Source organism: Vidua chalybeata, chromosome 17, assembly GCF_026979565.1.
Source record: "Vidua chalybeata isolate OUT-0048 chromosome 17, bVidCha1 merged haplotype, whole genome shotgun sequence".
Taxonomy (NCBI): domain Eukaryota; kingdom Metazoa; phylum Chordata; class Aves; order Passeriformes; family Viduidae; genus Vidua; species Vidua chalybeata.
In genome coordinates, this window is record NC_071546.1 from 8,393,227 (window position 1) to 8,418,982 (window position 25,756).

The 25,756-nt window shown below is 45.2% G+C and overlaps 1 protein-coding gene across 1 annotated transcript; it reads left to right on the top strand.

Moving 5' to 3' along the window:
- Positions 1-1,296: 1,296 nt before the first annotated feature.
- On the top strand, positions 1,297-25,749 carry PRPF6 (pre-mRNA processing factor 6). The gene is made up of 21 exons (XM_053958389.1): positions 1,297-1,464; positions 2,455-2,623; positions 3,458-3,576; positions 4,074-4,152; positions 4,798-4,974; positions 5,804-5,959; positions 6,581-6,675; positions 7,379-7,535; positions 7,745-7,907; positions 10,746-10,864; positions 11,527-11,745; positions 13,085-13,207; positions 14,047-14,168; positions 15,300-15,438; positions 16,559-16,678; positions 17,908-18,084; positions 18,871-19,004; positions 19,482-19,573; positions 21,526-21,640; positions 23,603-23,729; positions 24,483-25,749. The coding sequence occupies exons 1-21, from the start codon at positions 1,394-1,396 to the stop codon at positions 24,633-24,635; spliced, it is 2,826 nt and encodes a 941-aa protein (XP_053814364.1). The 5' UTR covers positions 1,297-1,393; the 3' UTR covers positions 24,636-25,749.
- Positions 25,750-25,756: the final 7 nt, after the last annotated feature.

The window sequence follows — 25,756 nt, forward strand, 5'->3', positions numbered from 1 at the left end:
ACCCACTGGTGCTCCATGGCATTGGATGTTTTAGAACATGGATGCAGCTCTGGGTATTTAGAGGGGTCCAGGCTCACTGGACAGGCTGGGGAGTCAGGGGGTCTCACACCCCTCCCTGGTGCTGGGGATGCTCCCATGGGCTCTGCCCTCACCCCAGGGTGGACAGGAGAGCTGGGACATTGCAGCCTCCCTCCCTCTCTGCCACCCCAACTGTTTGGCAAAAGGCATTTTATTTTTTAATTTTTTTTTTTTTTCTCCAGCGAAAACCAAAAATAGATTGATGGGAAGCGGCTGGGGGTTGGGATGCCATTAGCATGCAAAATGGGGCTATTTATCTTCCCCGCAGCTGGGTTCTGCTCCCAGACCTGGCAGGGACCGGCAGCGGCGGGCGGGGCTGGGGCTGGGAGGGGGCTGCGGGACGGGGACAGCCCCCAGGACAGTCCCCAGGACAGCCGCGTCCCCTCCTCAGCCCTGTCGCTGCCCTTGGCCCTGTGCCCTGTGACCCTGAGCCTCTCTGGCACAGCTGGACACGGTGGCAGGGTCACCCGGACACTTCACAGGTGGCAGCTGATTAATCCTGAGCCCGGGTGTGGGAGGGCGAGAGATGGGGAAACTGAGGCAGGAGCTCCTGGGGCACACAGGGGAAGGAGGGATGAGCACAGGGCATCTCTCCACGCGCTCTGAGGGGCTGCACCTGTACCCCTCAGCCCTGGGGTCCCTTGGCATGGCCAGCCCTGCTGTCACCACACAGCAGAGGTGGAAGTGAGAGGCCCCTGGGAAGAAATGAGCGGAAAACCAGCTTCTGCTCCCGGAGATAATCTGCCTAGGGAATTTTTAGCAGGCGGAAAGGGGGGAAGCAAAGCTCACACCTCGCAGCCCTGCAAGCAAGGGCTGGGGGAAACAAGGGTGAGCTTTATCCAGCTCCACGCCTCCTGGGATGATCCTGGCCCTTTTTCCCCCTTTTCTGCCCCATTCTGCCCGGGGTTGTTAAACACAGCGCGTCAGCTTTGCTCCCTGCAGGGCCGCACGCCGCCTGGGATGCTCCTTAGCAGTTCCTCGTTTCCTAATAACAATAAAAATAACAAATTGCTATAAATGTTAAACTCCGTGACAGCGCAGCTCAACATGCCCATCCCCATGACCTTCATCCCCACCATCCTCATTCCCACGTCCCTCATCCTCCTCACCGCGCCTCAGGACCTCCGCCTCGCCAGGGGGCGCGCCGGGCCGGCGGGAGCGGAAGTGCCGCTCTGCCCTCGCGGGCAGCGCCGCCTGCTCTCGCCGTCGCTTCCGCCGCCGCCGCCGCCGCCGCTGTTTTCCCGGCCGCCTCTCCCGGCTCTGCTCCGGTCCCACTTCGGTCTCGCCTCGGTGTCGCTTCGCCGCCACCGCCATCATGAACAAGAAGAAGAAGCCGTTCCTGGGCATGCCCGCGCCCCTGGGCTACGTGCCGGGGCTGGGCCGCGGGTGAGACGCCGCCAGGCCTGGCCTGCCCTCCCCGCGCCGGTCCCTTCACAGCCCGGTCGCTCCGCCAGGCCCCGGGGCTCTCCCGAGCCCTTTCGCTGCCCGGCTGGGTCACACCTCCCTGCGCCACTCATCCCGTCCCCTCGGGGTGCCCCGCGCTGCTTTTCAATGTTGTCCTTTCCTGATGGTTCGCGTTCGCTCTGTAGCTGGGCGGGTTTGTGTTGTAAAAGCGAGCCTGGCTCCGAGGATGAGTTCCCGGGTGCTTCAGACCGGCAAAGGATTGTGCCCCTCCTGAGCCTGTGACTGTGTGTGGGTGGGACCGTCTGAAAAATGCTCAAACGTGGGGGCTTTTATTGAGGGAACAGTGAGGGGGTTTGGTCGCGGCTGAGACCATTTTTAGGGTGTCCTTTGCTGGGTGTGAGTTGTGTTCATCCCCCACTGATTTGCTTCCCTGGGGAGATCCTGCTGGCTGTGCCCCTCGGGGTGCTGCCAGGCGAGTGTGGGGGTTCAGTTCCAGCTGCCCCATCCCTTTGCCCAGATCCCCAGCCCCTGGTGCCCCACAGCCTGCAGAGCTGAGAGACCCAGAGACAGAGTTCAGAAAGGAGGCCATGCACGGGATGGGTGGCAGTGCCGTGAGCTGGGTGGTTGCAGTGTATTTGTGGAAAAAGTTCTCCCTATAAAAGGCTGCCCAGAGAAGCTGTGGCTGCCCCATCCCTGCAAGTGTCCAAGGCCAGGTTGGACGGGGCTTGGAGCAACCTGGGATAGTGGAAGGTGTCCCTGCCCATGGCAGGAGGTTGGAATGGGGTGAGCTCCGAGGTCCCTTCCACCCCCAACCATTCCATGATTCTAAGGCCGTTTTCCCCCCTGGCTGGTGATGGGGAGTGCCTGATGCCGTTCTCCCAAAAGAACGATATTTTCCCCGCCTGCCCTGAGCGGTGGCTGTGGCAGGCTGGGGCTGCAGTGAGCTGAGCAGCCCCTGGTTTATCCCTGCAGAGCCACGGGCTTCACCACGCGCTCTGATATTGGCCCTGCCCGCGATGCCAACGACCCCGTGGACGACCGGCACGCCCCGCCGGGCAAGAGAACTGTGGGGGACCAGATGAAGAAGAACCAGACAGCAGATGATGACGATGAGGATTTGAATGACACCAACTACGATGAGGTGAGGAGGTTTTCATCATCCTGAAGATGTTTTTCCCCAGGTGGAAGAAGAGTCCCTGAGCTCCCTGCTCTTGCTATGAGCCCTGCTCTTAGCTGAGGCTTCAAACCCAGAGTTTCCTGTAGTTTGCAGGCAGCATTTCCTTTTTCATTTATTGATTGAGATCTCAGTATGCACAATGGCATGGTGCTTACAGATTTTTGTTGTGGCCTTGCTCCGTGGATTGTGGTTTAATTACTGATACAGAGCCCTGAGAGTCTTGGGAAAATAGCTATAAATAAAAATTGGTTTAAGCATTTCAGGGGTTGTATTTTTTTTTTTTTTTATTCTTCACAAATGAAAGCTTGTGTGCTTTGACAAGATTGGACTTGATGATCTTGGAGGTCTTTTCCAACCTAAATGACTCTGTGATTCTGTGCCATATATTGTCCTTAAGTGGCCTGTGTAGTCTCTTAAGTCCCACTTTGGTTGGTTGACTGTTGTGATATTCTTTCTGCTTGCTTTCACTGGTGTAAAAAGTGGTTAATGGAAGAGAATGGTACTTCTATCCTGGGATCTCATTTATTGCTGAATAGAAGTGGTTTAGAGAGAGAAGCAATTTTGAAAGAAGCAATTTTGTAGCAGTTTTGCTTCAAATGGTGTGGGAGAATAAACACCACCATGGGGTGGTAGAAGGAGGATGCTTTTATTTAGGGATGTGTTAGTCTGATGCAGTGTTGTCAGAAGCAGCCTGTGAATGCATTTTCAGGTGATTGTTGGCTGTTGCAGGAACATAACAGGAACTTCAAAAAACTGCCCTTTTTCCTCTTTTTTTTTTCCTCTCTCTCCAATTTCCAGTTCAATGGCTATGCTGGGAGCCTGTTCTCAAGTGGCCCCTATGAAAAAGATGATGAAGAAGCAGATGCTATTTATGCAGCTTTGGACAAGAGGATGGATGAACGCAGAAAAGAAAGGAGGTAGGATAAGCTACAGCACTGGCAGGGGGTGTTTTCTGGTTAATTGAGGATGGCAGGTATTTTGCACCACTTGCTTTGCTAGTGGATGTGATTAAATTACTTCACTGTAGTTAATTAAGAGTCACTGTAGTTCATTAAGATGGTGTGGGGAGATGCTGAGCAACTGATATTGATGCATCACAGACTGTACAGTAGACAGGAAATTGTTAGAGAAGTCACCTCATGCTTGTAAACAGTATGTGTTACTTGTTAAATTCACTTCTCATTGAGAGGAGGTCAGAGACTGAAGTTCACTTGGAGATGTCTGTTTTTACACTATAAAACTGTCTCATTTGATAAAGGATCTCTTGCTGTAATGTTGATAATATAAGATTGGAAAAAATGCCTTTATTTTATGCCCTAACTCTTATCAAACACATTTTTCTGTTATGTCAACACTTAAATCAAAGACTTGCTAGTGCTACTTTGAGCATAACCTCAGTATTCCTTTTCCTAAGGGAACAACGAGAAAAAGAGGAAATAGAAAAGTACCGTATGGAACGACCCAAAATTCAACAGCAGTTCTCAGACTTGAAAGTAAGGGGGAAAAATGGCTGAAATGTGACTTTTTATGAGATACAAGAGGTGGCTGTGTGTTCTTTTTTGTGTTTTGGTTTCTTTGCTCAGATTTTGTGTATTGGCAAACGAGTACTTTGATATTTTCCAGATTAGAATTACTTTCTGTTGGAAGAATAAACACTGGTCACGTGGATACACAAGGCAGTGAAATCTCTGCAGATTTTGATATTGGTCATTTTTGTTTTGTGCTTTGTGGAAGGTGCTACACTTCTGTCTTTGAGGGAAACTGATAACTCGTTGGCATTGCAGGAGTAGCTGAGCAGAATCTCCTGACACTAAATCTTCTTTTAAGTAAAATGTATTGTTTAAGCTTTTGTCTAATGATTAGTAGTAAACCACTCAATGCTCCAGGCACTAGGATTAATCTGAATGTTTGTAGCGTTGAATCTAATAACAAAATTGATTTGGAATCTCAGTCTGGACTAAAACCAAATTCCAATTAAATGCATCTAATTCTTTTGTACATTGGATTAGGGAAAAATTCTGACCCTTAAGTGTTTAATTGATCTTGAATTATTTCAAGAAAATAAATCTATTAAGGAGTTAGAGCACTTCAAAAGCCATTTCTGCAGCAAATACTGATGACAACTCCTGTCTGAACAGAGGAAATTAGCGGAGGTCACTGAGGAGGAGTGGCTGAGCATTCCTGAGGTTGGGGATGCCAGGAACAAGCGGCAGAGGAATCCTCGTTATGAGAAGCTGACTCCTGTCCCTGACAGCTTCTTTGCAAAGCATTTGCAGTCGGGGGAGAATCACACTTCCGTGGACCCACGCCAGACAGTGAGTACACAGCAAACCTGGGCAAGCTGTGGCCAAACTGGGTTAGAGATGAGTGTTAAACTGGGATTTGGAGAAAAGATACTTGGCCAAAAAACTTGGTGTGGTTTGTGAGTCTTCCAAAGGAATTCTGGATGTTAAACTAGTGTGCTTGCTGGAGACTTCCAGTGCACAGCCATTACCAGAGAAAACATGAGGATAAGCAGAGAAAACCTGGCTCTTGTTTTAAAGATGGAAGAAAGTGTTTCTTTTCCTATTTGCTGAATGCAGGGTGGTGATAGTTTTGGTGAGCACAACCATTTCTGTTACAATAACATCTTCCAAAGAGGAAACAGAAAATAAAGTTTGCTTTCACCTAACGGTTTGCCTAGTTCTGGGGTGATTGTGTTAAAAATGGTTTGCCTTTCAGTCAACTAAAAATGAGGTAATTTAGCTTGTTGCTCTGTGGCAGAGTCTACTGTGGTCAGAGAATTATAGGAGCAGCTGACTGGCCCTAGACTGGCTCCAGGTGTCCATGGGACTTCTTTGCAGATATTCTTATTTAAATGTGCCAAGTCCAGATGCCTGTGCTTGAATTTTTCACTTTCTCATTGCTTATTTCACTGACTTGACTAAACTTTAGTAATTACCTATAGATTTGCAAATCCTGTATGAGAAATGTTTTAGGGTCCAGGGAAGCCATATCAGAAGTACCTGTGGGGGTTGGGTATCCTTGTCCTGCACCTTCTGGGGAAGTGCAAATCAGCCAATAGTCTGAATTATTTTTTGAAATCTCAGAAGAGGTTTTAGGAGTGACTTTCTCACTCTTTTTTTTTTTTTTTTTTTTTTTTAGCAATTTGGTGGACTGAATACTCCATATCCAGGGGGTTTGAATACTCCATACCCAGGAGGAATGACACCAGGCTTGATGACACCTGGGACCGGTGAATTGGATATGAGGAAGATTGGCCAAGCCAGGAACACCTTGATGGATATGAGGCTAAGCCAGGTAAGGATGTGGGAAGGCAGGATCTGTCACTGGTTTTAGAAAAGTGTTAAATTCTCTTGGGTGTTAGAAGATCCAAGAACAGCTGAGCTGTGAAATAATTTTATTATCTCTTCCCAAATTTCATGCCCTCAAAATGAATAGAATTTCCTGATAAATACTGATTTGTCCCTGGAATTTTTGGTCATTACGGGAGAACAGAGTGCCTGGTTATAGCAGAGGTGCCCTTGAGGCAATCAGCACAGGATGCTACCAATGGAAGCATCTCTTCTGTCCTATGTAAGGATACAGGACAAACTGCTGAAAAATACTGATTTTTTGCCTTCTTTATCATTGATTTTCTCATCTATATCTGGTTATTCTAAAAAGAATGCCTTTAGCTGGCAGGGCTGCAAGACCTTTGGGTGACTGCTTATCACCAAGCTGCTTCTTGTCTGGATTTTAATGTTAAATTTTTGTATTTCAGAAATAGAAAAAAGCTAATAAGCAAGGCTTTGTGTTTTCCTCCTTTCTTGCTTTTGGGAACAGATGAATATCTAGGATTTTTGTAGAGACACAGTGTCTTTTTTAGGCATTCAGGGGCTGTGAGTGTTCATTTCAGTAGCTCTGACTTGACTTTCCCAGGTGTCGGACTCTGTGAGTGGCCAGACTGTAGTGGACCCAAAAGGATATTTGACAGACTTGAATTCCATGATTCCCACACACGGAGGAGATATCAAGTAAGTTTTTAAGAAAGATTAACAGATTTTTCCTCTTAGCAGTGGCACTGATCCTACATGTAAATGGAAATCTGTCTGAGTGGGTGCTTTCAGCTGGCATTTAGTTTGTAAGAAATGCCAGGTGAGTTTTTGAGGATGAATTCTTTTAACATGAGATCTGGTCTAGTCTTTCAGCTGAGGTATTAGTATCTGACCTGGATGCATCAATTGTGGAGATTGTTTCCATTCCATCCCTATTTCCATGCCAGAGTGATGGCAGTGTGTGGCTGCCTGCCAGCCAGGAAATAACCTGGTTAATTGTATCTGTGTGCTGCTAATTTAGGCTTGATTGACGACCTCTGAGAACCTTTTTAGCCTGGAGTTTGACATGTGTTTCATAAAGACTTACTGTTTAAGTCAGAGCAATATGTGCAAATATTGATGCTAATTCTTGACTTACATCAGTGCTTGGGCTTATCAGCTTCTGGCTGCAAGTGCCCAGCTGTAATTCCCAGAAATCTTGCTTAAATACTTAACTGGTTTTCACTGTGATCTGGTTGTGTTGGTGTGTATATGTAAGCTTGTTTTGGTAGAATGTAATTTGTGTCTCTGATACGGAAACATTTGAGGTCACAGTTACTGTGCATCTGAGCACATCCTGGTTCAGGAGAATTGTTTCCCAGTGTGCTGAAAATTTTCCTTCCTGTTTTTCCTCCTCCTTTAGTGATATCAAAAAAGCCCGTTTGCTCCTGAAATCCGTCCGAGAGACCAATCCTCATCATCCACCAGCCTGGATAGCATCAGCCCGACTGGAGGAGGTCACTGGCAAACTCCAGGTGGCTCGAAACCTCATCATGAAAGGAACAGAGATGTGCCCTAAGGTCAGAATTGCTTGCTTACCTGCTGATCCTTGTGGGATAGTAGGAAAAAGTTGTAGTTCATGAGCAGCAGAATCTCTGTTAAGCTTGATTGAGGCTCTGCCTGATACAGCTTCACTGTCTACTGTGTTACAAAACACATGCCTAGCCAGAAGCTGTGACTTTATATTCTTGTTCTCATATAAAGGAAGATGGGTTGTTTTTCCTGACAGAGTGAAGATGTTTGGTTGGAAGCTGCTCGGCTTCAGCCTGGAGATACAGCCAAGGCTGTTGTGGCCCAGGCTGTGCGGCACCTGCCACAGTCTGTGCGGATCTATATCAGAGCAGCAGAGCTGGAGACAGACATCCGTGCCAAGAAACGTGTCCTTAGGAAAGGTGAGAGCTCCTGTGGGCTCAGGGAATGAAGGCATTGCACTCTTGGTATTGTGTTGTAAGTTGTTCAAGATGTGGCTATAAGTTCAGGTGCTTTTTTTGCTTCCTTGTTGAAATTACAGCTGACAGTTTGTGTACTAATGGTGGAGCTTGCTGCTGTTGAGCCAAAGAACAAAGGTGTTGAAGTGTTTGTAAAACATACTTCAGCAGAAAGCTGCTGGTACTGAACAATTCTAAAATGGTATTTCACTTACCTAAGCCAGTTCCTGCTTGATCACAATTAGTTAAGTAGATGAAAGCAATTAAAAAATTATGTTCTAAGGATAAAAAGGTGCTCTAGATGTCACCTTGTGATACTTTTTGGAAAGATACCTGAATTGATTGTTCCTACTTGCTTGTAGCCTGTTAGACGCCACAGTGGCTGCTGCTGGAGGAGCTTTAGAGGTCCTGAGGTTCTCAAATCATTGAGCCTGTTGAGCTGCAGGATTTGCTTTAGTGTAGCAAGTTTTGTCCTTGACAAAGAGCCTTTCTCTTTGGTGCTTACCTGAAACCTTAGGTTTTCTTGGATTCCATTGCACTTGGAAGCTTTCCTCTTTCATGGAATTGCTATGTTTTCCAAACAATGAGCTCTTCAACAGCAGTTTGTTGTGTTGTCCTGAGCCCAGGTCTTCCTCAGAGGTTCAAAATACAAATTCTTTGATTACTTTAAGTAGCTGGGCCTGTGTCAGTGGAGATTAGTTCCTTCATGACTACTGAATTGTATTAGTTACATCTCCTGCCTTTAATCTAGACAGGGAAAAGGGTCTGGATTTAATACATTTACTGAATCATTGTGAAGCAGTCTGCAGTATTGAGTGGTTTAGGTTCAAAGGAATTAGTTGCCTCCCACCTCTTACCTCTTGCATGTAAAATAGCAGATCTCTAATGAAATGACCTCTTACTACATCTTGATGAAAGATGTCTCAAAGGTGCTGGATTTGAAGTTCTAAAGAGTTCAGATATTAACTGTTCAGTAGCTTTTTAAATTTCCATTGGCTCTGCAGTGCAACATGGTGTGAAGTGCTGCTCCTGTGACACCGTGTGTCCTTCTCAGGAACAGTCACAGACATTGAACAGAAAAACACTTTTAAAAGAGCAGAAATAGATCTGTGAGCCCAGCTCAGGCAGGGGGGGTCTTGTGTGAGAGCAGTGACTTACTCACTAAGTACTGAGCTTTGCTTCAGACACTGTATTTATGAAGAGAAAAACATTCAGTTTTTGGAAACACCTACCTAATCTCTTGATACAAAGCTGTTAGTGGAATGGAACTGGATTTATCATTCTCTTCCCAGTTTCTGCCTGTTAACAGCTTCAAGTGCTCCTCTGCTGCCTAGGGAGCATCAGTAATATGGAGCTTGGAGCCTTAAGTGGCAGCATAACCCATTATTTCTCCCAAAATAAAAAGGCCTGAGTGCCAGATAATGTCACTGAAGTGTGACCTTTCATAATGCATTTCTCCTCTCTGTTTGCTGTGTGCATTCCTACCATCCAGCAGAACCTCTGGAGTTTTTAAAGCCTCAGTCTGACTGGAGGCCCAGCAAGCTGAGTGGCTGAAATACAGCTTGAGGTCTAAAAATCAAATTCTATATTTATGGAAACATGTTCAGTCCTGCAGAGTGGTGCTTTCAGCTCTTGGAGGCTGACATTACTCACTTAAATTCTTCAGGAAGATCTCCTGCAGCTGCAGACTCGGAGACAAATGGTTAATGCTTGCTGTAAATCTCTGTGTATGTTGGGGTGGGATGTGCTCTGAGTTGAGGCTCAGCGCTGTGCCTCTGCATCTGCAGCAATGCCTCAAAGAACAGCCTTGCCTGGAAGCCCAGCTAGTTCCAAAGTGGTTTTAGATGCCTTTTCCCACTCATTTTTGTGTCCCTGTGATTGTGCTTGCTTTATTGAAGAGGGTTGTGCTCAGTCCTCTGTAACTATGGCACATTTGTGTACAGTCACCATGGAAGCAGTGGAAGTAATGCTGCAATGCAGCTGATTTCAGCAGTCTGGGGTGCAAATTGGAGTGACAAAAGACTCAAAAAACCCCTTTGGTTTCTCAATCTCTTAACGAGATGGGCTGAAGAAAGTTGTTGTTTAGCATTTAATGTTTCAGACAGCACATGTAGGAGAGGCTGCAGAGAATGCAGTTCTACCAGCAGCAGCTAACTCTTAGACAAGATTAAGGAAGCCTTGAAGAATCCTAATTAGATGGAGTCCATACTGAATTGTTGGAAGCACTCTTGGTACTCATGGCTTAGTGTCAGCGAGACCTTTAAGCTTTTATGTATCCTTGTTTTATATTTGCATGGCAGGACAACAGCTTTTTGGGAAGTTAAGCTGGGGTCCATTGAGCTGTCAGGAGAGGCTTACAGGAAAATTGCATTGTGAAGGGGCAGTTTCATCATGTAGGGAACAAGGCTATGTTATTAGTTAGTGTTGAAGATGCTCCTTTTCTATAAAGGCAGACCCAGCGTGATTTAAGCTGCCCAGTGTTGAAGATCCTCATCTGCTCATTTGCTGAGAATGGAGGCTTTGTTCAGCCAGGTGTTTTACTGAGGAGGATGCAATTACAGCATGTACAACAAAAAAGCCCTTGGCTCTCCAAAACCTGTTTCCAATTAAAATGATTAAGTGTTTTATTTTCTGATTTTAAATTATCATTGTTGAAGCAAGCAAATAAGTAAATTCCCTTCTTTCCCTCCTTCAGGACATTTCCTTGTAATAGCACAAATCCTTTATTATATTATGTTTAGAAAATACAGAAAATTGGTAAACTATTTTATCATTATTGACATAATGGTTTTGCCTCTCTAGCCCTTGAGCATGTTCCAAACTCTGTGCGTTTGTGGAAAGCAGCTGTGGAGCTGGAGGAACCTGAGGATGCCAGGATCATGCTGAGCCGGGCTGTGGAGTGCTGTCCAACCAGTGTTGAAGTGAGTTTAAAAAAAAAGTGAAATAAAAAATAACCCTACACCCCACTTCTGGCTGGCAGTAGAGCTTTGCAGGCAAAAGGCAGGGTGAGCAGTATTTCTCCACACAAAGTTTTCTCCGACATGCTTCAGGCACAGTGGGAAGGATATGATGAGTAGTGGAATGTGTTTTTTTTTTTCTTTGGAGTTAATTGTCTGGTGGTCATTACATGCCTCATTTTGGTGTGTAATGGTTAGGTTAGTCATGGCAGTGCACAGCTGTGCCTGCTGTAGGCGCTGAGCCATGTTTGTGTCCATGTGTGGTGCCTTGGGAAGACAAGTGAACATTTAACCTGGTGAATCTAAAAAGTTACTCATTTCTGAAACACCAAACTAGAGTGTTCAGTTCAGCTGTTTGAGAGGTGATGTGAACAGAAAAAAGGAGTATAACAGCCCAGCAGATGGGGATGGTATCCAGAGATGATCAGAACTGAGCTTCAAGGGCAGTAGCAGCCTGTTCTCCTCTCCTCCGCTGGTATTCCACAGCCTCCTTGCAGTGCTTGAGGACTCTTGCCAACCAGTAGCAAGCAGCGTGAAGCTGCTTATCTCTGTGGGCTCACACTGCTGTACACCAGCCTTGTCATCTCCTTGTTCTCATCTCAAATCCATCTTTTGTTGCTCTGCAGCTGTGGCTGGCGCTGGCAAGGCTGGAGACATATGAGAACGCTCGTAAAGTCCTTAACAAAGCCCGGGAGAATATCCCGACGGATCGTCACATCTGGATCACTGCTGCCAAACTGGAGGAAGCCAATGGAAACACCCAGATGGTGGAGAAAATCATTGACAGAGCCATCACATCTCTTAGGGCTAACGGGGTGGAAATCAACAGGGAGCAGTGGATACAGGTATGTGCTGGGTCTTGACGGCCCAGGGGGACTCTTCAGGTTCTGTTCTGAAGGCTGCTGATGGTTATGGGACAGAGTCATTTTGCACCTGGCTTGTCAGTGGAGGTCCCTGTGAAGAGACAAGAGATGAGACAAAAAAGTTCAGTGGGGTCAAGGCCTTAAGTGATACCCTAGGGTAACATCACATGTGTTTTGCTGAGAAAGGTCTGGTTTGCTTCTGTCATGGAAGATAAGTAGCTTCAAGTTGAAGCAGCTGCTGCCTTAAGTAGGATGGAGGCTTAAAACCTTCAGTGAAGGATTTATGTATTTTTTTGCATATATCTCTTTTGGCTTGGCAGGTATTTGTTTGCCTCACAAGTCTTTGTCAAGTGGCATTATGAGAAATCAATACAAATGCTGCATTTGCAGCATGTAGGAAATATTCTGTTAGTCCTATACTGAAGCTCTTTTTTCCTGAATGTGTTCTGTCTTTTGTTTAATCGTAAGTCTTTAAAGCAGTTTCCTACTAAAATAATTTACAGTGGGTCAAGGCAGCAAAATCTTAGACTGCTTAAGAGCATTGATAATGAAGTATTTAATATTAAATGGATATCCTTGTTAACATCTAAAAGAATTCTGACTTTCTTTACAGCAGTGAAAACAATTAAAGGTTCATTTCAACTTCTCTTTTAAAAAATCCATGAGCAGAGCCTCTGCATCATTATGTTCTCGAGTTCCTTCTCAGTACTAGAACTGCTCCATTTCTGTTATCTGATCAGAGGGCTTTTCAACAAGTTGAAGCAAGACATGCTTGGCTTTCTGAAAGTTTTGGGTGTCAGGAAACTCCACTTTTCCATACATGGTCTGGTGAGAGAGTCCTTGCACCTTTGACTTTACACTGCTTGATGGTATACTCCTGAATTTAGTTATTGCTAAGCCCTTATTGAGACTTAATCATCTCAAAGCTGAAAGAAGGTCAGTAGTTTTGATGTTACAGTTCTTCCTTGTGAAATTTTTGCTTTTTTTATTGGCCAGGTCCCTGCTTGGGTCAGCCCAGGGTTGTGGAGCTGTAGGAAAAGACTTCTGGGTCTGGAAAGATCACACATTGTCACCTTTTCAGTGGATGGAATTGATGTGATCTGTTTCTTAACCAGCTTGTGAATGATTGTGTGTACAGCTGCAGCACCTTCCTGGTGGGTGCAGGCTCCTGCTCAGTGTCAGGGTGTGTTTGAGCAATGAGATGTTTGTGCTGTGGCAGTGACAACAATGTCTCTGTTTGTGCCTGAGGAGTTGCCATTGCAGACTTTAACCTCTTGTGCTGAGCCCTAAAAATGAGCAGGGCTTTCCTTGTTGTTTCTAGGATGCCGAGGAATGTGATAAAGCTGGAAGTGTGGCCACATGCCAGGCAATCATGAGAGCTGTGATTGGGATTGGGATCGAGGAAGAGGATCGGAAACACACCTGGATGGAAGATGCAGACAGTGTATGTCCAGCTGTGATGCTGCTTTTTGTTGGTTTTGTTTTATTGTGGGTTTGTGTTTTTTTGTTAGAAGAAATTGAACTGGTGCCTGGGAATAGGCTGTGTCAGTGAAAGTGGATGTGATTCCCACACCACTGGCCTGCCTTTGGCCAGTCTCTGCCTCAGGAGGTTATTATAGAGCTTTATTCAGATTTCAGTTTTTACTAAGCAAAAAGTTCATATTGGTATAGCTTGTCTGCTAACTTGGTGTGGATTTTTTTTTTTTTTGGTGAGTATGAGACATCAACAGAGATTGATTTATGAGTAAAGGAGCTGGGAGTTGAATTTCAAGGCATTGTAGCTCAGGAGTTAATGTAAGACTGGACAAGGGAGTGGGTAAAAGTTTTACCAGGCTTTTTTTGCTTTAGGGGAATAGTTTGAACATGTGCTAAGAGCTAAATCATATTTCAGCATGAGAAATGTCCAACTTCACTGGCCTTAAATTGGGCTCGGAGCAGTGGGGGGCACATGCTGTGGTGCTTAGGGTTTTGCCTGTGAAATAACAAAATGAAGTGCTAACATGAGATCCTTTCCAATGCCTTGCTGATATTTCAAGCTGTCCTGTGAGTGTCAGTCCCATTGAAAGGCCAGGGATTCTTGTGCTCTGTAGAGGGATACTTCGAAATTCCTTCCCTGCTTCCTTTTAAAAAGCTGATTGTAAGTGTTCTGTTCTCTATTAATGCCTCAATTCATGGATTACACCGTTACTGAGTTCTGGGTTGAATTGTGCATGTGTAATTCCTGCTTGCTCTCGATTCCAGTGCTCCCTTAAGCTGACTTAGTCCTGATCTGTTTTCCCTCAGTGTGTTGCTCATAATGCCCTGGAGTGTGCCCGAGCCATTTATGCCTATGCCTTGCAAGTCTTCCCGAGCAAGAAGAGTGTGTGGCTGCGAGCAGCCTACTTTGAAAAGAACCACGGAACCAGGTACGTGTGCAGCACAACCCCTGCGTGGAGGGCTTCATCCCTGTGACAGGGGGGCAGGCTGGGGATGAAGGAAAACTACAGCCTGGTCCCTGGTGTGGTGCAAGTGCAGAGTTAGTGCAGCTGGATGAAACTCACTGGCGTTTTTTGCAGGTCTGACCTTCTTTTTTATTGTTGTGCTCAGAACATCCTTAAGTTTTTATGAGTTTTATGAAGCCATAAAATGGTTTTTGGCAATAGGGGTTACGTGGTAAAAATAGCTGTGAAGATACAAGGTAGGAACAATTGTCTTTGAAAAGGCTTCTCTGGAAAAATATAGGGATACAAATCCCTATGTGTTTTATTTAGTTTTCATAGATAAACTACTTCATGGCTGAAGGTGTCCAAGCATCCCTGGTATTTTCTGATTAAACACTGTGAATGTGTATCACATTCTGAATTAAGATTGGTGTTATACTATTACAGCTCAGGCTCTTTTTACAGTTTATTCACAAAACTTTACATGTTAGAAACTTTCTGCCCACAGCTTAGACTAAAGCAAACACTCTCTGCAGTAGGCCACTTATACACGTGGAATCATCCTTATTAAAGCCAACAAGGCTATGTTGTGAAAGTGACTGCAGATGCTGAGTTCTTCCTCATTCAAGCCTTTTTTTTTCTGTTGGGAACAAATGTACCTTCTCTTTTGATGTTGATTTCTCATGTTTCCCAGTGGTGGCTGGCTTTTAAGCCTGATGTTCTATCTGAAAAGCGTATTTGCTAGGGGAGAAAAAAATAAATTGCATAAGATCAAGCCAACCTCATCTAATAATTCTGAAAACCTTCCTGTGTTAGCTTCTAGTAAGGTTTGTTAAGCAGAATGTCTCTTTCCAAGAGAAAAGAGCTGTTTGTGTGAGGGCTCTTTCCACAGAGGCTATCTAAGGTGTCTGAACAATGAGCCGTTTGTGGAATGCTGATTTCAGAACCCTTGTGAAAAAAGACCCTGCCCTTTCCTTGTTATGAAACAACTTATCAAGGTTTACAACATTGGACTTTGCAACAATGTTTATAATACTGTGATAGTAGAAATGGTGTGAGAGAGCTCGCCTTTGGCAGTACTTTGAGGGATTGTAACTTGCTGTTTCTTGTCTTCAGAGAATCCTTGGAGGCTCTTTTGCAGAGAGCTGTTGCTCACTGTCCCAAAGCAGAGGTTCTGTGGCTCATGGGAGCCAAATCCAAGTGGCTGGCAGGAGATGTGCCAGCAGCCAGAAGCATCTTGGCCCTGGCTTTCCAGGTGGGTCTGTTACACTTGTCAGAGGGTGTTAAATGTGACAGGTAAAGAATACAGAGCAGGCTTTTTCTGTCAACACCTGATTCCTGCTGCCTTTGAGAGTGATGGAAACTTCCGCTGTTCTTTGATTGCTTTGTGTGGCAAAATGTTCTCCTGTAAAATAGCAAGCTGGAAGCAAGGCTGTGGTACTGCTCTTTCAGTAGTTCTACACTAAGTTCTGAGCTGGAACAAGTTGTCCAGAGAGGTTGTGGCTGCTCCATCCCTGGAGGTGTTGAAAGACAGGTTGGATGGGGCTCTGAGCAACCTGGTCTGGTGCATGGCATCCCTATACATGGGATTGGGATGAGATGATCCTTAATGTCCCTTCCAACCCAAACCAGCCTGTGATTCTGTGAGTTTGCAAACCATCCATTTTACTAGCATGACTCCCACCAACCCCAGTCATGGATCAAAATCCTGTTGTCTTGGGTCACCTCAAGGGAAGGATTGTGGTCTGCCCTAATGAAGTCTCTGCATTACTTATGTCTTGGATCAAACCCACTAATGAAGGGAATTGCCTGCTGGATGCTGTAGCAGAGATAGGCAAAGTGTTTCTAACACTGGGAATTAGGCTTAAAAGCTAAAAGAGAAAAAAAAAAAAAAGACAGGTCTTGAAATGGAAGGTAAAAGATATTTCCTTAATCTGTTCTCGGTGCTCTTTGTTAGTAGGCTGAAAAGTTCTTGACTGAAATGACTTTTATTGGACGAGTTTTCACAGACCTCAGTGGGGAATTAAAGCTGCAGCTTTTTTGCTTGAGGGTAATAAAATGAGGGTCTCATTGTGTCAGACCCTGTGATGTTTTCAGTATTTAAACTGGAAGTTCAGAAGATCAAGCATTACTGGTTTTCAACAATTGAGAAGCATCCAACTTCTAAACTGGCATATATCTTTGTGTTGCCCATCTGTTTTGGAGGATTTCTATAAACTTCAAAGGTCAAAGAAGACTGGGAGGAGCTTACAGTGAAAAAAATCCTACTGTGGATTGACAAAGCTCTGATTTCAATTTTAATCTGGATCAAACAGAGGATTAAATCTGCTGTTGATTCACTGTGTGCATTTGTCTGTCACTTTGTGTTCTTGCAGGCCAACCCCAACAGCGAGGAGATCTGGCTGGCTGCCGTGAAGCTCGAGTCGGAGAACAATGAGTATGAAAGAGCGAGGAGGCTGCTGGCAAAGGCTCGCAGCAGTGCCCCCACAGCAAGGGTAAGGACGTGTGGAGGGTGGAGAGGCTCAGGCCTCTTGGCCACGGGGGATTTGGGACGGAAGGAGGAGTTCCTTCAGTTCTGTGGCCATAGGGATTGACCCTATGGCTCCCTGCCATTGCCTTCCGGGGCATGTGGCCGCTTTGCCGAGCGCTTCGAATTGCGACACAAAGTCATGGCATGATGGGAAAAAAAGGCTAGGATCGAGTGAAGGGTTTCAATTGGTTTTTTACACAAATGGCAAAAGTCAGGAATTTCCCAGTTTACAGCTGTTTGTGTAATGTTTGTTTTGCATAAAAGCACGTCTTGGAAAAAAGAGAAAATGCTTTCACAGAAGACTCACTTATGCTTCTACTAAAGACAGCTCTGGGGTGGTTTGGTGCTTAAAGTTACACTCCTGTGTTTATCTCCAGTTACGTCTGGTATGATAAACTGTCCATTTTCAGCTCTTCATACAAAAGCATTTTAACTTGTCCAAGTAAATGAAAAGTTAGTTTGATCTCTGTCCTCTGTTCCTCCTCCCTTGTTGTTACATCCTACATCTTTTTAACTGTCCTCTTCCTCCCTGAGTCAGGGAGCTTCTGCAGCTGGGGCTGAAGCTCTGCTCTCAGACTTGATGCCTCTCTTGTGAGGTCACAGTGAGGGAGTTTGGGAATGGGGAGGATGAGGATCAAAGAGCAGTGAGAGAGCCTTTGGTTTGTAATATATTTCTCAAAGCTATGACTTCCCTGCATAGCCAGAAGGAAGGATTTGAGGGACAGAAAAGTACATGTACAGTTTGTAATAAGCAGGACAACAGAGCCTGAAGCCATAAGTAAGAAAAGGTTGTCTTGGTAGCTTGGATCTGAGGAGATCAGATTGTGCTGGTGAAAGTTTGTTAATTGGTTGTACTGTAAAATCTATGCTCTTTATGCAAATACCACTTTTCCAATGCAAGCCATTCTATGATTCTGTGATAATGCAAATGCCAGATCTATGTTAATAATTATGTAAATAGGTGAGATACAGGTGGACCACACTGTTCTAATTCTGTTAGTATTTGCATTTACCTTTCTTTTTGTTACTTGTTACTGCTATTATTTAATGCTGATGTTTTAATTTTTATTTTACTTCAAACTGTAGCTAATCAATAACATTCTAATGGATGCATAAAAGTGGGAATCTGCTGCTTTGGTAGATCTGTGTTTTTCCAATGGCTGCTGGTGGTAAACAGCTCTGCTTTGTTTTCAGGTCTTCATGAAATCTGTGAAGTTGGAGTGGGTTCTTGGGAACATTGCTGCAGCCCAGGAGCTCTGTGAGGAAGCCCTCAAGCACTATGAGGACTTCCCCAAATTGTGGATGATGAAAGGACAAATTGAGGAACAAAAAGAGCTGGTTGAGAAAGCACGGGAGGCTTATAATCAAGGGGTAAGATGGATGTTACTGCAGGTTTGCTTTGTGCTGCTGGCATGGAGAGGTGTCTGTCTTTGAATCAAAATGGATAGCCAAGACTTGATTTCTGCCACTGGTTAAAACAGTAAAAGAAAAAAAAAAGAAATAAGCAAGAATTTCTTTTACCCATTACCCATGTGCAAGATTGACTTTCTTGCTGGAGAGAGTTCTCTGTATGCCTGACTCCTCACATGCAGGAAAAAAGGCTTTGCACAGTAATTCTCTAAGACCTGTAAAGACTAAAACCAGAACTCTTAAAAGAAAATCTTTCTCAGCAGCTCTTAGATACACACTGTGAAAGGAAGTGGCCTACAGAGCACTACTCTCTCTTTGAAATGGTAATTGGTGTCCTTGGATATGAATGCTCAAAGTCAACAGCCATCAAAGTCATTTGGACACAGGTTTCTGCCAGGGTCCACATCCTAATGACTCCCTGCACACTCTCCTGTGCTTTGGGGATGTATGAGAGCCCTCCATCTGCAGAAGGAGCACAAGCTGTAGCTGTGTTAAAGGCAGGTGTGTTCTTTCTCTTGCTGCTGGGATAGCTCAGGGATACCTTATGTACCTGACTATTTTGGGTACAGAAGAAACTTCACTTCTTGCTGTAAAACTAACTGGAGAAATTTGAGAGACATAATCAATTCAGTGTCTCTTCTGCTAAACTCTCCAGGAGGATATAGGGAAGGAAGTTCTTTTCTATAGGAATTGCAAGATTTTTTTTTTCCAATTTACCTATGAGCATACCTTTTTTTAAAAAAACAGTTGAAGAAGTGCCCCCATTCCATACCCCTGTGGCTTTTGCTGTCCAGGCTGGAGGAGAAAGTTGGGCAGCTGACTAGAGCAAGAGCCATCTTGGAAAAGTCTCGCCTGAAGAATCCAAAGAATCCAGATCTCTGGTGAGTTGTGTGGAGTTGAACTGAATTTGGGCTACAAATTCAATCTGTTCTTCAGGACAGCTATTTCATATCCTCTCAGCCATTTGAGCCTGGGACTTAAGACCATGCCCATCCTGGAGTTTCTTTTGGACTAATAACTTCCCTGAATATCAGAAATGCTTTGGTGGTCCTGGCTAGCTGCTGTAAGGATCTGGGAAGTAGTTATTTCTTTACTGATAGTTGTAGTGCACAGAGCATGCAGCATGCACAGGGCTCTCTCCTCGCTGTTACAGTCCCAGTTTCAGATTGTTTTTTATCTGGGCCATTATGGAATGAAAGTCACATTTATTTTTAGATGGAGAGGAATGGGAAGATGTCAGTCACCTACACATATTCGGAATATGGGCAGATGTTTGCAGTTTCCAGTGACCCTCATCAGTGTTTGTTTCAGCCTAGTGAATGTTGTCATAAGTATCAGCAGAGTCTCTTCCCTACCAGGTTGGAGTCTGTGCGCTTGGAGTACCGAGCTGGGCTGAAGAACATTGCAAACACACTGATGGCCAAGGCACTGCAAGAGTGCCCCAATTCAGGTGAGCTGGATCTCAGTTCTACTTTAAACACAATTGTTTTGCCCAGTTGATAGAAGCACATTTTTTCCTAACATGTCCTTTTTGGCCAGGTCTCAGAATATGGTGTTTTGGAGAGGTGGCAGTCATCCTTCTGCAAAGGAAATGTTGAGGGTCTTCGAGAACAATCCAAGTTACTTTGTGCTCTCTCACACCTGAGGGGTCATGGGTTAGTGGTGGTCCATTTTTCCACCCAGTATATTATTGGATCCACAGTTTGTCCCCAGACTTCCTGCGGAAACACTTTGGGCTTTTCTTGGAAGCTGGTAGAAATCTGCCAAGGTTTAAAATGAATGAAAGACACTTCAGTGTTTGTAGTTAGGAAGTAGTGGAAAAAGAATGGTGCTTTTCCTGTCCCTCTAGAATACAGCTGGCATTAGGAGATTCCCAATTGCTGGTTTGCCTGCACTGGTTGCACCACTGTGAGTTTAATAATTTGTGCTGGCAGTGAATTTCCACCACAGTCATGATTATAGCATCATGAACCATAAATGTTCAGTCCTGGTTTTTGATTATTTTAGCTCATGTAAGAAAAGCCTAAGAGGTCATATGATGCAAGTCAGTTAGTTGTAACCAGCAGTGGAAACATTTGCCTCTTGGGATGGGAGGATAAAGTGCCTATCACATCCCTATTTTGGGGCAGAATTGCACGAAGACTTAATTATTTAAACATGTTGACGTCTTTAGGGAGAAGATGTCACGTAACTACAAATTGTAGTAACTTACTTCAGGACAAGGCTTGGCTTGCCTTCAGGCTAGGTTTTGAAGGCTGCTTAAGTCTCAGTAAAATAATTGGGAATTAAGTGACTTTTATGACAGGATAAACTCATTGCAAGGTACTCTCCATGTGAGTGGGTCACCAAAGCAGCACCACCCAAAATCCTGCTTTGTTTTTTTGAATTACCTAATGAGTGTTTGTCATCACAGGCTGTTTTACAGATCAGCCTGTTGCTATGGAAATGGGCAGCAGGATCTCAGTTTTTGTTTAAACAATTGCTTCCAACTTTATCTTAGACCTCAACAAACCATAATCAAAGCCTGCAGGACTTGGCTGGTTGGCCACCTGCAGTCATGTAAAGCAGAGGTTTGGGTCCATCGATTGCTGAAATGATTCCTGATGGGTGGCAGGCTGCACAAAGAATAAAATAGAAATATTATGGTGTTTGTGATCCTATATGTAAAGAGCAAGAAGAAGAGAGTCTCTCTCCTGTCCATCACTGCAGTTATCAAAGCTCGTGTGTGTTCCCATGGTGCCGTTTATGGGAAGCGAGAGTGCTTTGATGGAGTCCTGGCAGACACCAGCTCTCAGGCTTTGCTTTGAAGTGATCAGGTGTGCCTGGCTGACATGAGAAATTGCAGATTTCATGCTCCCCTGAGCATATTTCCTTCCTTGCTTTTGGCAGTGAGAGGAGCTAGGGATTAAACCCAGCTTTCCTGGATCTACTCTGTCCTTCATCAGTGTGTGTGGAGCCAGCATCAATAAGACTGGTGCTCTCCAGCACCCTTGAAACTGCTCCCAGACTGTACTTTGCACTTTTTGAGACTTCTACCACTGCAGTTGCCTGTTCAAACAGACAGATACCTTTCCCTTTGGAAATGCTGATTTGCCCTCTCTGTCCCAGAGTTTGCAGTGCCTCATCTGAAAAGCCTGAGCTCTGGTGCTGGAGCTGCAGGAATTGTGGTACAAAACCCCCCAGAACTGAAGCTCCAGCGTGGTGCACACAGTAGCTAAAAATTCAGAGTACTGAATTAAGTATCTGTGTGGAAAGAGTGGTCTGGGATGAGGTTGGGGGTGAATAACCGCCAGGGTGGGGGCTGTACTGCTGCTTGTGATGCACAGCACTAGCCTGATGCCAGGGTGAGGAGGGTTAACCTCAAAATAACACTAAACAATCTTCCTACTTGATTTGATTAAGGAATCCTGTGGTCAGAAGCAATTTTCCTTGAAGCGCGACCGCAACGAAAGACCAAGAGTGTGGATGCTCTCAAGAAGTGTGAACATGACCCACATGTCCTGTTGGCTGTGGCCAAGTGAGTTTCTGTGCTTGATGCAGTAAAAATATCCATGTCTGTGTGTGACTGCTTCCAAGATGGACCACTGCACTCCAGCACAGCCATGTGATTCTGGCTGCAGCAGCTCTAATAAGTCCCAAAGCAAGGAACAGCTCTCCAGCTGTCTCCTAGTAACTGTGCAAATCTCTCCCTTGATTCCAAGTGGGGAATGTCAGCCTGCCCTCGAGCTGTTCTGGTGGGTCTGGGACTGGTACATGCAGCAATACACTCACACAAAGCCAGTGCTGGGTATTGGCACCCTGCAAGCTGCTTTTTTTCTGTCCCTTGAAGAGGATTTCACTGTGCTGTCAGGTGAACTAGGCTTTATTAAGTGGTTCAGGGTATGTTTTAAGTATCTGTGAACGTAGGGACTTTTTTTTTTAGTTATTTTTCAAATTTTATGTGGCTGACTGTGTAGTTTTCATCTTTTCTCTCTATCCTAGATTCTGTCAGGTGTCTTTAAATTCTGAGCTAGGTATTCTGCTCCTGAATGTCCCCTATGGCAGTGTTCTTCAGCTGTGCCCTTTCCCAGAATGCAAGCCACCAGCTGTTCTGTAGTTTGCTTCTCTGAAATGGGAATATAATCTACTAGGAATTGTTTTCTTGTCCAGGTTGAGTTGTGAGGATTCCAGTGATTAAAACCCACTGTTAGAATTGATGTGTGCCACATCTGCTCTGATGTGTGAACAGCCTTACAGCAGCTGTGATGGAAACAGAAGAGGTTAATACAGGAGACATTTTGCTCGAAGTTGCCCAATTCTTTCACAACTCTACTTTATAAGCCAAAGAAAACTGTAGGATACACTCCAGTGACTGCAACACTGGGTTCTGCCAGATTCTGACAGCTGACTTGTTCAGCTTCAGCAGCCAGTGAGAAAAATGTTAACTTTTGCTTTATGGCAACTGCTCCCAGGCCCCTTCTGGTGCAACCTCAGGCTGTTTAACAGCTAATCCCAACATAAACAGCTTCCACCACCCATCAGGACTTGCCTCTGTAGGTACAGAGTGTCACACATCTGTGACAAACTTTTGTTAAATATGTTCCTGAAAATGGCCACTACTTGCAGGTGTTAAACCTCTGCTATCATTGTTCGTGCTCTTGTAAGTCACAGTTTATTTAACACAGAACAATCAAGAGTATTATAGGGCTTAAAAACAATCACATAAGCTGTATAATTTTATGACAGACTAAGCTCTTTATGAGGGGTGGCTGATTTGATAAAGACCTTATAGCTCAAATGAACTCTTTAATGCAAAGGAGTGAAACCAAGAGACTCTTGACTTGGCTGGTTCATTACTGGGGAGAAATTTCAGCATTGGCCAGTGCCTGGATGAAATGGCAGCAGTGGGGCTGTGCCAGGCTGGGGTTTGAGTGCAGAAACTTCCATACTTGTTTTTCCTTGGAAAATGGGGCTGACAAAGCAGGTCTGCTCCACTCCACTCCAGCAGGCTGTGTAGGTGTGAGCATGTGACTGTACAGCAGTCACTTACCAGGTTTTAGAAGTTATTTTATTGTTAGATGCTAAAATTGACTTGAAATGTAAAGAAATTGAAGGAGTGGGAATAGATGTAGGCATGTGATCCTGTCTCTTCGACACCAAATCTAGAACAGCAAAATTGAGGCAATTGAGGCAGCAAAGGTTGAGCTCAGTAATGCTTCCCCTCTCAGCAGAGCCTGTCTGTGCCTGGGGCTGAGTTATCCTCTAAGTCATCCTGCCTCACTGTGGGGCAGTGAATAGGAAGTGCTGGATGTTCTTTTCAGTCCTCTCACTCCCTTCCCAGGGGCAGGATGGTCTGCAAGTTGCCTAAAAATCTGCTGTTTACTTCCTTGGTGAGCAGAGAACTGGAATGCCTGCAGAGCTTTAAGTTGGAACTCTTGTGGCTTGCCATCTTCCTCTAAAGTGAGGCTGTTTGTCAGCTCCCCTCTGCTTTTCCCACCAGGCTGTTCTGGAGCGAGCGGAAAATAACCAAGGCCAGAGAGTGGTTCCACCGCACAGTGAAGATAGACTCTGACCTGGGGGATGCCTGGGCCTTCTTTTACAAATTTGAGCTCCAGCACGGCACAGAGGTGAGTGTGTGCCTGGGAACAGGGGAGGCTGCAGCAATCCCTGGCTGGCAGGGGTTGCCCAGTCCTGGGAGTGCTGCAGTGCTGGGCTGAGCATGCTGCCACTGCTCCTGCCTGTGTGGTCACAGGGGAGGCTGGGTGTCACGCCTGGTCATGAATGAGCATGAACAGGCCTGTGTGGTGGCTTTTCAAAGGTGCTGTCATTAGCTGAGCTGTGTTTCAGGCTGCTTTGCTGTCCACAGTCCTGCTGGTTCATGCAAAAATCTCTGAAATTAATCTTCCTCTTGTAAAACTTAAGCTTGCTCAGAGGGATTGTGCTGGCATTGTGGTGCTGAGTTTGTGTAACTGGGGCTATTTCTTCCCAAGTGTCGAGTACAGGTTGCACGTGAACACAGGCAGAGGAACAGGCAACTCTAATCTCTTACAGCAGTTTTTACTGCTGAAATGATGGGGGTGTTTATTTTCTGACTTCAGAGAGACCTTTCACTTGACACAGCTCCTGCAGGTGGTAATGCACAGGAAGTTTCTGCTGCAGTTTCTCTGCAATAGCCAAAACTTGCTTACCTGCAGCTCAGCCAATTTGTTCAGCCGGGCAGGAGACTTACTGCTTCTGAATTTTGACTTGGACTTCCTTTGAAAATAACAGACCCCAAACCCCACCATAGTCTTCGAAAGAGTGTTTGAATCAGGGAGGGTTCAATTTTTGGCTGTCTTCTGGAACAAACCAGGACAATCTGTCATTTCTCTTCCCTGTAGGAACAACAAGAAGAGGTGAGGAAGCGCTGTGAGAATGCCGAACCTCGCCATGGAGAGCTCTGGTGTGATGTCTCCAAGGACATAGAGAATTGGCAGAAAAAGATTGGAGAGATTCTTGTGCTTGTGGCAGCCAAGCTGAAAAACACCTTCTAGAGTGTGCTGGCCTCAGCTGCCTCAGAGGTCCCTGTGTAGGACTTAACCTGCTCGTGGTGCCCTTTCAGTGGCGCAGATTTCGAAGGACAGGACATGGATGATAGGAAGGAGCTTTCGCCCAAAAGGAAAAGCTGCTTCCTTCTTTCCCCAGCATGACCATCAGCTTCTGCAGCACACAGGAGCATTGTAGCTGGTGTCACATAGGAGACAGGAGCAGTCTTGTGAGGCTCTGTTGGCATTTCCATGTTGATTCCTGACTCTCCCCTGCCAAGACTAGCTTTAATTAGCGCTTGTATGGATTCTGACATGTGGCAGTCCCCCTGTTCTTGGCCCTGGCATGTGTTCCCTGTCCCCCTTTAGTGTTTGGCCCATCTTATGTTGGTTTCTTGTCAGCAGATCTGGGTTGTTGCTGTTGGAATACAGTGAGTGTCCTTGAAGGAGATGGGTGCAGTTTTGGGAGCAGCCCAGCAGCACAGGGAAAGGTCTGGGCTGGCTCCCCTTCTTTAGGTGCTTTAGTTTGGTCTCTGCTAACAAGCTGCTGCACAGCTTGGAGGTGTTCCTCCAACCTGAGCAGCTGGAGCATTTTGTCAAATTCAAAAGCATATTTTTAGAGAACTTTTCCTCAATTTTTAAATGTATATAGTAAAGCTTATTCTTTTAGGTATCTGAGTTCATTAAGCACAGTGGTGGTTTGAAGTAACGAGGCAAAACTCAGCAATCCCTGAAAGCCCTTTTGAAGGAAGAACATTTATTTAGAGTTGTTGGGAGACTGTGCTGTTACACAGCTGTGACTGCCTGTGGCTGGGAGGTTTGGGATGGCTCCCTCCAAGTGCAGATAGAAAAAAGCAAACTCAAGAGAGGGAAAGCTTTGTGTTTGGGACCCTTTGTACAGTGTCTTCAGTTTTCTACACTTGTGATGTGTACCATTTTTACCCGAACCTCCTGACTTTCTTGTGATCATAGAATGAGAAGCTGTACTGTCTCACACCTGAGGCTATAGCAGCTGTATCCAGGTCTGTGGATGTGCATTATCCCATCTATTTAGTTGGAGAAGAAACTCCCTTATTGCTTGTTGGAGAATATGTATAAAATACAGCTTCTTTTTTTTTGTTTCCTTCTCT

Bases quoted from the DNA above. Each gene is read 5' to 3' on its own strand.
- PRPF6 (XM_053958389.1), top strand. From the start codon at position 1,394: ATGAACAAGAAGAAGAAGCCGTTCCTGGGCATGCCCGCGCCCCTGGGC. The intron at 3,577-4,073 runs GTAGGATAAGCT...CCTTTTCCTAAG, and splicing joins GAACGCAGAAAAGAAAGGAG to GGAACAACGAGAAAAAGAGG. The intron at 14,169-15,299 runs GTACGTGTGCAG...TCTTGTCTTCAG, and splicing joins GAAAAGAACCACGGAACCAG to AGAATCCTTGGAGGCTCTTT.